Genomic DNA, 11,828 nt, shown 5'->3' on the forward strand with positions numbered 1-11,828 from the left:
GTGTGTGACAAGTAACTTAAAACAATAATTCATTCCTTGAATTGAATTCATCCTGAATAATATAATATTTCACCAGTAAACTATGCATTTATAACAGCATTACTCTCTTAGCTGGAGATAATAAAGATTGTATTTATTGTATGTAATCCGTAATCACTGTATTGTCTATAAAATTTGAAATGCATAAAAATGCATTATCTAATATTTGAAAAGTATCACTTACAGAAGACACATTTTCCAAAAATATAATTATTATTAACATATATTATCATTATTAAATTAATTAATTTAAAAAGTTAACTTAAATGAAGTAGGTACTAAACATATTACCATTTAGTATTTGTAACCTTAGTAACAAATATCAGATACTTTTTATCCAACTGTATGCAGTTGAAGCCTGAAGGTAACAGCAGCATTAAATAAATGTGTACAAAACAATAAAACTTTTCTCTATATGAACCCAAATTATAGTTGTTATAGTACTTACTTAAACTTTAAATATTATTAGTTATTGTAATTTATCTTTATAATTAGCCTTTCTCAACTTCACATGCATAGTAATGACTTATCTACAAGGAACTTTATATAACTTTATGTAACTTTCTATGTTCTATTCCATATAAAATTTCATCAGTCATTCAGCACTGGAATTTTTTAATTTACATAAAAGCAGAATTGATATATAGGAATATAAATATTTCTATTTAACAAATGACCTCTAAAGTGTAACAAATTAGACCAATAATTTATTAATTATGAATTCAGCCAATCAAATTTTAAAGTTAAATTGCTTTTCAATAAATATTTCATTAGAAGGACAAAAATTGATGATTTTAATTAAAATTTAACATGCTATTGCTCCTAATGATTATTTCAAGATAAAATTTTAACACAAGAATAAATGTAAAAAAGTAGGTAGGTTGAAAAAAGAAAAGTTGCAAACAAATAACACCCTTCTACAAATTGTTGGTATAAAATTATACAAACATCTTATACTTAACCAACAAAAAGATAAGAGACATTAACACTATCTTTAAAAGCAGTGAATGCAATTTCAGATAAAAAATATTATTTCCAGCGAAAAATAAATTCAATTTATGTAATATAAAACTTGACTTTATATTTATTCAATTATGGTGACATGATGATACTTTGATTTTCGTGCAAATTGATCTTAGGACAGACTGGAACACATTGAAGTAAAATACCCTTAACTTAATGATTTATGGAAGAAAAACTACCAAAGATTTTATTTTGAAATAAATTTTCCATACACATGAAATCCATTGATTCATTATAGGGGACTTCCTGTGCACATTGATCAAGAATAAGCAATTTAATAGTAATTACTGTAATTTTCTAGTTGTATAATGAAATACTTATGGTAAACATGGTGAATAAGCAGAGGCTGTATATTTATGGTCACATAAGTGTAAGAGATAGATTCTTGACTTAGTGCATAGTATGACACAAATTTATCAAAACTAACACATTTCCAACACAAAGTAGTCAAACTAAGATAAGTATCAGCCCTAAATCTGAGTTTATGCCAAAGTAGATATTACTACTAGGGAGTTCTGGCCAGTTCTTCAGCAATTTCTCAAGTTTATATTACAAATAATGTTACCCGACTTACTACATAACATACTTACAACTGTTAAAAAAATAACCCTGAAAACCTATTACACAGCAATGTATAATTTTTAATATTGCTTTTAAGTCCATAATTTGATGAGTGATGGACAAATCATCATAATTTGACAAAACAGAAGTTGTCTTGTAGTAAACAATATATCTCTTATTAGTGGAGCATTTAAGTTGTCATTTGGCATGATGACAAAGTACTTTCAATTTAAGATATTTTTTTTTAAATATCACATTAATGATCTAGCCAAAGCCATAGTGTGGTATGGTTCTTATTTTAACACATAAACATGATGCAAAAATTACATAACACTTAAATATTCAACATTAGGCAATACTATCAGGAAATAAATTTTAAGGTTATGTCAGAAAAACATGGTGATAACAGCAAGTGTTAAGTTTTGAGAATTTCATATAACTATGTGAGCTATGTAAACACGTCAATCTTAAAATATTATTGTGCTCGTACTAACATTACATCATAACTACTAATTATAATATAAATTGTATGTTATACATTATGCACATACAAACTTACACAATAATTAGTCATTTATATGCACCTATGATGGATGCATATGGATCAATAGTGTGTATATATCAAAAATATATGTAGATTATTACTATATAATAAAAAGTTTCAATGAAAAAGATTTAGCACTGAGAAATCACTAACCTGCCAAGGGTTAACTTTGGGTATTGGAGCCTCGACAAATTTCTTAGGCTGGGGATCTGTTGATTGCTGCTGCTCAGGAGCTGGCTGGGGCTCTGAATGTGACTGCGATGCCTTGTTATGAGCCCGAGGAGCCGCCCTACGCTCCCGTTCTCTGCGGCTCTTTCCTGGCCTTCTCGTGTGCGAAACCACAGGCACAAAACCTTCCTCCCCCTCGTCTTCATGTCGAGGAGGAGTTTCCACGACCTCCGTGGACTCAATGTTTTCTTTGTTACTCTCCGCACCACCGAAATTTAACACTGACGCATAAGAGGGTCCGCTTCCCTCAACGGAGACCTGTGTGGCCATACCACAGCTAAGTTATGTAAGTGCAGGCGCGCGCTCCGCGCCAACCGACGATCACGAGCGCGACGCCATGGAACCTCAACACATGCTTGCAACAAAACTAGCAATCGAAAAACTTTCCCGAAATATCGAAGGTCAAATCTGTATCACTAATCTATCCAACAAAAACTTGGTCACTGAGATATATGCGCACAAATCGCAATGCTCACCAGGTTGACCCTGTACCGATCGTATTTACATCGAAAAAATTCACTTCCGTCGATTTGTTCCAACTTTTTCAAGCACTTGAACACAAGGAGTCGTTTTCGTAACAATTGGAAGTATATAACACCACCGTACAGGTCTTTCAATACCGAAAATCACTCAAAAACCATATTTTGTTCACAATTCACACATGTGGTCGGACGCCCAAAAAGGGTATTTTCCGCAACACACACGGAACTTGCAGAAGGCTGACTTCTAATTTTACAAAACGACATTTTGACAGCAGAGGGCGCTTAAAGTGGTTGAATAGAGATGCGTTCAAATAATTTGAAGCAAAAAATCCATTTAAGCAATGTCGAGTGAATTATTTTTTAAATATATATTCATTAATAATAAATTAGCTCAAAAATATGTGTCGTATTACTATACAATGAGCTTATTTAAATTTTTAATTTTTATTAGTTATTAATTTCATAATAAACTTGAACGCATCTAATTAAAAAAAATCACATTGCATTTCTATTTGACCTTTCGTTTCAACATAACCTAATTAAGTTATTCAATATCCATTATTCAACATCAAATATGTCTGCAAAGTCATAGAAAATTTTTATATGCAAACATCTATCGAGACATGCTATCTGTTTTAAAAATTTTAACTCTAATTTTGAATATATAATATGTAAAGAAAAAAATTAACTAATGGCAACATTCAACAAGCTTTTCTTAATCTATAGTATACAGATTAAAATTGAACCCTCACTATAGGTGATGTACTAGAATCTAGTCTGTCTATCTAGTCTCTAATACGGTAAATTTTATTCGAATTTAACGTAATGTTACAATTCCTGAATGCATTTCTAAAATGTATAATCATTAACTGAGGACAAGAAGGCTGGGTTAAAGATATAAATGTTTATGCAAATGCATATAGGTAAAGGACTTTAATAGCTACTATAGCTTTTTATGGAAGAAATAATAATTGGAAACGAGAGGTCTTTCAATTTATCAAAAACTTTATAACAAATTACATTGAATTATAAAATATCTTTATAATATTAAAAGTAGGTTAACAAACGATAGTCTTTACAAATTAACGATTAATGTAGATAGTATAATAGAAGCGTTAAAATGCTGGAATTTTGCGATGGATATTACGAATATGGATGATTATCTGGGTTTGTGGGACAGTACATACCTAAATAGTTACGACAATTTCTGCAATAGTGATATACATCTTTACAAGAACGTAAAACATACGGAAGAGGAGCGCAAATCCAGCAACAAAATATACACAAGACAAATGCACACAAATGTGTACATAATGTTACCTTTGTCCTAACCATAGTCATTCCTGTATATCCACATTCTGTACAAATCACAGGCATCGAAGTAAATCCAAAATGATAAACTCTAGTGGTTGGAGTTGGTAAAGTACTATCCATATAAATGTCAAAAGCAGCAGCATAATTCGGCGGAGGAGGATGTGTGATAAAAGAAGGCGATGGAATAAATGTTCCCATAAGTCTGGGTCTTCGTCTAGCATTAATTTGGCGTAGAACAAAAGAGTAGGAAGGAGGTGCGCTTGTTATGGAGTCAGGTGGTGTAAGTTCTGGTAAATTAGATTGATTTTCCTTTTTGAGGGTATTACTAAGCAAGTCACTAATTTTCCGATTATTAACGAAAGCTAAGCTAATAGAACTTTCATTTAACTTTGCTAAAGTCAGTAAAAATAAAGTTTGTGGCTGATTTGAAATGGTTTCAGGTGTTGTAATGGTTTTAATATTTATACTGTTATTAAATGATAGTGCCACTGGGTTTTGCATTACCAACGACGTTGGTCTACTAAAAATTAATAATGGTATTGAAGTCGTAGGCTGCTTACTAATCGGTAATATTTCCACATTTCGATTTGGTAATATATGAGACATCGTTTGCTCGGTCTCAGTGGACGTGAAGTCAACTGTATTAGTAACCAATTCATTGGAAACTATCGACGAGTCGTCATTGTCTTGAGTAGTTTGAATTTCTTGAGATGAAGTGGGGTTGTTGTCTTCTGAATTGGTTTGACGATTTATATTTTCCATTCTTAAAATATTTGATACGCTTATTATGCAGTACACATTACATTTTTAGAGGCTCAAAACTCTGACAAATATATATTATATTGATATTTAATAGTATTCTGACATGCAAACATTTAATTTGTCATAATTTTTATGGCAGTGACCTGTTAAAATTTAATTGATAGCAAAATATTCAGATATGCATTTTTATTCTGTGTCAGTAAAATGTATACTGTGGTATTTAGGTAATGGTTTATGATTTTGTTATATGGTAAGGGTCGCTAAAATTTGTCAAAGCGACGTTATAGTGAATTTGACAATTCGTTTCTTCCGGTCCTTTTATTTCTCCGTGGCATGGCGGATGGTCTATACCGCCGCCTATAGTGTGTTTTTGGAGAAATAGCTTCGCTAAACAAGCGAAATGGTAAGTAAAGCTAAAATAAACATACAAAAACCGCTAATATAAGTTTAGTGGTATAAATCGTTTAGTATCGACTGTTTCAAATTTTATTTGAATCGCGGTGTGGAATCCACGTGTTGGTGTGGAAAATACATTTACAACTTCAATTTGAGAGTAAATATCAGAATTTTATGGTATGATTGGCGTTTCCCAGAGCTAATTGTTGTATATTTTCTATAACTGTTGCAATTATAGTCGTGTTATAATGAATATTTTGTTGTTGTGGTTATGGTGTCATTGAGGAATTGTGTTTGTTAAAAGATGGACGAAAAGTCGGCATTGCTACGACTAGCACTGATTTACAACGCTTAAATGAAATATATTTATATTTTATTAATACTGTTTGGATTTTTACATATATTTGCTCGTTTATTTTGAGGTTATAGTTCTTATATATTTCTTTTTCTGATGAAATGTTGAAAAGTTTTTATAACTATTTTCTTCTTCTTAAGGTTTTTTTGACAGCATAATGGTGGCTTTGTCTCAATCCGACTATAATAAGACTTATTAGAACAGCCCCCTAAAACTCTTCCTAGTTGTGCATTGTTGTCTCCTAGGTACATGTATGGGGGAAAATTAAAATTTCCTTTAGGAAACAGCATGATGTTTTTATTCATGGTGTGTCGACATATGGAAAACATTTGGTCAATTTTTTTTTATATATCTTCGTTCTTATTAGTCACTTATCTTTAATAGCTACTAAAATAATTACATACATTTATATTAGTTCACTTAACAATAAGACTTGCATTGTTTTTAATGCCAAATACTTTTTAATTTCAGAGTCTATCAGTTGCCCGACCGCTAGTGTCGGTTTATTCAGAGAAAAGTGAGGTGGTCAAAGATGCCTCACTTCCACTTCCATTCGTTTTCAAGGCACCAATTCGCCCAGACCTTGTTAATGATGTCCATGTCTCAATGTCCAAGAACGCTAGACAACCCTACTCTGTCAGCAAAGAAGCTGGTGAGAATTATTATGAATTTTTAAGAATAATTGTTTTGTTTCTCGTGATAAAAACAGAAAACAATGTTATAAATTAATTTTATGCAGTTACAACATCAAAAAAAAATTGCACTAAATGTCCACATTCAAATGATTATAAATATCATTGAGTGTTACTGCGGATTAGTGCTATATTAATGTATTTGCTAGGCGTTCCATAGCTTCTCTGTAGAAGAGATGGGTGCATTGTGTATACTACAAAATATTTTCTTTGATAAAAAGTTTTTAAGTTATCTGTTTATAAATTCAATGTATAACCCTCAAATTAAATAATTATTGCAATTATGTATGAAGAAAGTATTTATTATTGATTCCCATTCTTTACAGGTCACCAGACAAGTGCTGAGTCATGGGGTACAGGTCGTGCTGTAGCCCGTATTCCCCGTGTCCGTGGTGGTGGTACTCACAGGTAATATGAATGAGAATAAAATAGATCTTGAAATGACTTAAATAAGACTTATTAGAACAGCCCCCTAAAACTCTTCCTAGTTGTGCATTGTTGTCTCTTAGGTACATGTATGGGGGAAAATTAAAATTTCCTTTAGGAAACAGCATGATGTTTTTATTCATGGTGTGTCGACATATGGAAAACATTAAACATTCTAAATGAAATAAATACTTATTTAGGGTTAAAACGCCTGTTTAAATATATATTTGGAGATGTATCTGCCTTTTAAGGCAGAGAAAGAACTTTCGCTAAAGTATTTTAGGAAGAACATTAATCTTATGAACAGTAGAAGCTAATGTTTGTATTAAATATATATAACTATTCAAATTATCTTAATTTCCTCAGGTCTGGTCAGGGAGCGTTCGGTAACATGTGTCGTGGAGGTCGTATGTTTGCGCCAACCAAGCCATGGCGTAGGTGGCACCGCCGCGTAAACCTACGTCAGCGTAGGGCTGCTGCTGCCGCCGCTGTTGCCGCTGCAGGAGTTCCTGCACTGGTTCAGGCTAGAGGTAAGATCATTTTACATGGAAATATTGTTTGTTACCTATCTATTTAGTATGTATAAACATACATACTAAATAGACGAAGTTATTCTTATATAGACCCCAAAAGTCGACGGCGTGTGTCAGGCAATGGAGGCTGATACTTGCCTATTAGATTTTTAAAAAAATGATCATGAAACATTCAGAAATCTGAGGCCTAGACCTAAGAGGTTGTAGCACTGATTTAATTTTTTATTTTATGCTTATATCATATTGTTAATAATACACGGCAATTCATGATTAAATCCATTATATATAGAATACCATCTGAGACTAGCTAAAGTTATCATTTAAATTTCCCAGGACACGTGATCGAGAAGATCCCAGAATTGCCCTTGGTAGTATCTGACAAGGTGCAAGAAATTAAGAAGACCAAGGACGCCGTGATCTTCCTGAGACGCGTCAAGGCCTGGTCTGACGTGCTTAAGGTACAAATTATTTATCATAATTTTCCTATAATATAGACTGGAATTAAAACTTAAACAACTTAGTTCGTCTTCTTCCAATAGAATCTTACTAAATACACTCCTTTGAATCTGACATGTATAATACATATTGTTATGGTACACACTGCCTGCATCTCCAATTTAATAATATTACGTTAAATTATTAATATAAAAAAGGTAAAAATTAGGGTTTTATTTGCCTAAAGAATTGGGTCACTAATGCTTAGGTTACCTAGAAAAGCGGAAAAACTAACGGCCGTCATTTTACGGTTGTTAATAACGGCCGTCTTTACTTTTTAACATAATGCAAAAAACCAATCATTTTCGCTGGTCCAAGTCACGTTTCCACTTATTGTATTAATTAAATATGGGCACCGCTACACGCGAAAAACGTTGAACTAATGTTTATCACCGCTATGATGGCCGTCATGTAAATGACAGCACCGCTATTTGACGTTACGGTGACTCAACATTCTCTAGGAAACCTACTCCGATGTTATTAATAGACAACGTATGGGTGACGTCATCCAACGCTATATTACGGCCGTTAGTTAACGCCACCGCTTTTCTAGGAAACCGTAGCTTCTAACCAAAGTCCCTATTCTATATCACTCAGTGTATAATCTGTGTGTTATTCCATAAGGGACAATATAAAGTTCTGGCCCAACAATCGTGTTAATACATCATAACATGATATAGAGACTGGAAAACAAACATGCTACATGTCACATAATAGCTATTAAATCCTTTAAATGTTACTCAACCTTAAAAAATTGCTCTCAGGTATACAAATCGCAACGTCTCCGCGCAGGAAAAGGTAAAATGCGCAACCGTCGTCGCGTACAACGCAAGGGCCCACTGATTGTATATTTCAGAGATCAGGTAAAATTATATATACTTAGCTATTTTTGTTTTTGCTAAAAATTTAATGCATTTTACCAAATTTAGTTTATTTCATTTGTTTAGCAATCTGCTAAAGTTACATTTATACACAAGTTGGGATACTTTATCCAATGAATTTAACTAAAACCTAAAGTTTCAAACAAACTAAAAAGGTACTTGTATTATTCATTTGTGAGTTTATATTATCGACATTGTTTAGGGTCTAAGCAAAGCCTTCAGAAACATCCCTGGTGTTGAGATGCTTAACGTTAACAAGCTGAACCTGCTTAAACTTGCCCCTGGTGGACACGTTGGCAGATTCATCATCTGGACCCGTTCTGCTTTTGAGAGGCTAGGTAAGAAAACTTGTTAATTTTAGAAAGTACATGCTTCCATTAAAAAACCAACCAATGTCCCCAATAAGCCTTACCTGTATCATTAAATTTGGTTCAGGTTACAAATAAAGGGGTATATTAAGTTAGGCCCGAAGGAAACATCAAAGAGACAATCTGTCTATTGATGTGTCGACATGAGGCCTACATTTTTATATGTAGTAAAAACATCGTCATAGTTGTAGAATAGTGACGGATCTGACAAATAGTAAACTTTACAGGGCAGCCATTTCTAAATAATGTAATCATGCTAGTTTTTGTCATAACTATTTTAATTTATATTCTGTTATTATGAAAATTGTCATACAAGCAAACAAAAGGGTTTGTTTTGAAACAAAATAAAAATAATTACATTAAATTACACAGTTTTCTAGAAAAATCACGTTTCTATCAAATCCGTCACTTTATCGACTAATTAATTTGAAATTTAAAACACATGGATTTTTTTTTATGTAGCCGTAATATTTAGTCAATGTAGTACACCCAAATAGGATAAAAAGTGGATTTTGGATTTTTTTCAATTCTGACATTGTTCTACGATCATGACATGTTCATGTTATGTAAACTCTTTTGTTTTCAACATACAGAAACCGACTATATGTGTTGACCTGACGATAGATGTTATCCATTTGCATGTATGTGTGATTGTATCTGCATTATTCTAAAATCATATCTTTTGACAGACGCCCTCTTTGGTTCATGGAAGACCCCATCCAAGTTGAAGAAGAACTTCAACCTGCCTCAGCCCAAGATGGCCAACACTGACTTGACCAGACTGCTTAAATCCGACGAGATCAGAAAAGTCCTCAGACCAGCCAAGTAAGTACTCGATAAACTTTTTATGGACATATTTGAAACCTTACAGTACAAATTGATTTTAATGGTAATTTTTTATTAAAATACTACAACTGTTTCTGGTTTGTTTGCTTTTCACATGATGATATCCTCTTATCAGAGCATTGGGTTATGAAAAACCATGATTACCTATCACGTTGACAATTTCTGACATTCTCTACAACTAATTGAACTAAAGGTGTTCTCGAACGGCTCAATTCTTAATAAAATAATCTTTCAGCAAACGCGTGGAACATGCTAAGCGCAAGTTGAACCCTCTGACCAACACACGCGCGATGTTGAGACTTAACCCCTACGCTGCTGTACTCAAGAGGAAAGCCATCTTGGACCAGCAGAGGAGAAGGAATATCAGAGCTATCACACTCGCTCAAAAGCGTGGTGTAAGTATATGTTATGTAGATTGAGACCATTCAAATATTCTGGTTAAAATTGTTTTTTTTTTTAATTTTGATCAGCCGCTAAAATGCCTGTTTTTTTCTGTTAGGTAAATTTATACATTTTCAATTTATGATGATATTCTCTTATCAGAGCATTGGGTTATGATAAACCATGATTACCTATCACGTTGACACTTTCTGATTATTAGTACAAAAAAATAAAAAATAAACTGCGACTAGAAAAAAAAATAAACATCTTTATATTTCAGGTTCAACTGCCTGATGATGACGTGGCTGTGAAGGGACAAAAACTCCGTGAGAAGCGCCTTAAATCCATCAAATTGGCACGTTCCAAGCTACCCAAGAAGCCCGTAGCTAAAAAGACCCCGCCACCGCCTCCTAAGAAGAAGGCAGAAAAGAAGGAAAAGAAAGAAAAGAAAGTGCCGGCTAAGAAGTAAAGATAATAAATTTATCCATGGATTGTTGAGTTTTATTTTATAGATTATCTGTGTTCGATTTCAGTGCAATATGATGGCTAAAGTCCTGCTTAATTTTTATCAAGAACTTGTAGGATATTTAATTCAAGAATTACTGAGATTAGCGCTGTCAAATTTATATTATTAATTTATTTATTTCGGGAAATATATAAGGCTGCCAGAACCAACTAATAAATGTTACATTTACTGTCTGTGACACACACGTACTTAATTAAGGGAGACCCTTTACGACGAATTTTCCCGCCTTATAGTGTAATTTTTCTAGGACAACATTCGTTTAAACTTTGGTCAAGGATAGATCCAGGTGTCTGGAGCCCAAACCATATCACTCAACTGTATTGTTACGAAATCGCTTTTAGTAATGGATATATATACTATATTATAGATAATGCATAAATACTTTCCATTTGGGTCATTTAACATTTTACTACTATGTACATTTGAACACGCAAGCTTGTGAATACGGTGTTATTCATTAAAAATTCTACTTGACCCTTGTCGATGCGATAGATTTTGAAATACGGGAATAACACTTATGACTTAACGCTTAAGTCTCGTTTCTAAATCTTACCCTTACAGTACGGCAGGAACTACCAAAATAACTATACAGTAGCACTCGAGGCTCGAAGATATTCACAACAATCCAAAAATGTATGTTTAAAATAAATAAAAATTACATAGGTAAATTATTATTTCACGTTATAATTGCAGAAACAAATTTGGCATCTTTCTATACTTACGTGACAAAAAATATACATAGATTGATCACGGTTTATTAGGTAACGGTTTACTGTTGTATTAAGTCGAATGTTCAGTAGATTAAGACAAAATGAAAGGTGCAAAACCTCGAAAATTTATTTACGAGAATAAACCCTTTTATCTCTCGGTTGGATCAATGCTGACCTTTTTTAAAACATTAAAAGGCTTAAGCAATCGTTTGTCTCTAGTTATAAAAAGTATTTTTTTTCTCGAAATTTACTAATTACTATAGGAA

General features: G+C 32.9%; 3 protein-coding genes across 5 annotated transcripts in view; 1 reads left to right on the forward strand and 2 right to left on the reverse strand.

The window, feature by feature from the left end:
* LOC125061094 (la-related protein 1) overlaps positions 1–3,126 on the reverse strand; it is a 73,019-nt gene extending 69,893 nt beyond the window's left edge. For all 3 annotated transcript variants that reach the window (XM_047666291.1, XM_047666290.1, XM_047666289.1), the window contains exon 1: positions 2,321–3,126. In XM_047666291.1, coding sequence (XP_047522247.1) covers positions 2,321–2,665 — 345 coding nt within the window. In that variant the 5' untranslated portion in view covers positions 2,666–3,126. The remainder of the gene's footprint in view (positions 1–2,320) is intronic.
* Positions 3,127–3,937: 811 nt separating this feature from the next.
* LOC125061113 lies at positions 3,938–5,065 on the reverse strand. The gene has a single exon (XM_047666329.1). It carries the CDS (start codon positions 4,951–4,953, stop codon positions 4,021–4,023), a length of 933 nt encoding a protein of 310 aa, XP_047522285.1. The 5' UTR covers positions 4,954–5,065; the 3' UTR covers positions 3,938–4,020.
* Positions 5,066–5,199: 134 nt separating this feature from the next.
* On the forward strand, positions 5,200–10,818 carry LOC125061105 (60S ribosomal protein L4). Its single transcript, XM_047666320.1, has 10 exons — positions 5,200–5,356; positions 6,176–6,356; positions 6,723–6,804; positions 7,189–7,352; positions 7,689–7,813; positions 8,615–8,713; positions 8,934–9,069; positions 9,789–9,924; positions 10,181–10,340; positions 10,607–10,818. The coding sequence occupies exons 1-10, from the start codon at positions 5,354–5,356 to the stop codon at positions 10,793–10,795; spliced, it is 1,275 nt and encodes a 424-aa protein (XP_047522276.1). The 5' UTR covers positions 5,200–5,353; the 3' UTR covers positions 10,796–10,818.
* Positions 10,819–11,828: the final 1,010 nt, after the last annotated feature.

The sequence above is a fragment of the Pieris napi genome, chromosome 23 (genome assembly GCF_905475465.1).
Source record: "Pieris napi chromosome 23, ilPieNapi1.2, whole genome shotgun sequence".
Taxonomy (NCBI): domain Eukaryota; kingdom Metazoa; phylum Arthropoda; class Insecta; order Lepidoptera; family Pieridae; genus Pieris; species Pieris napi.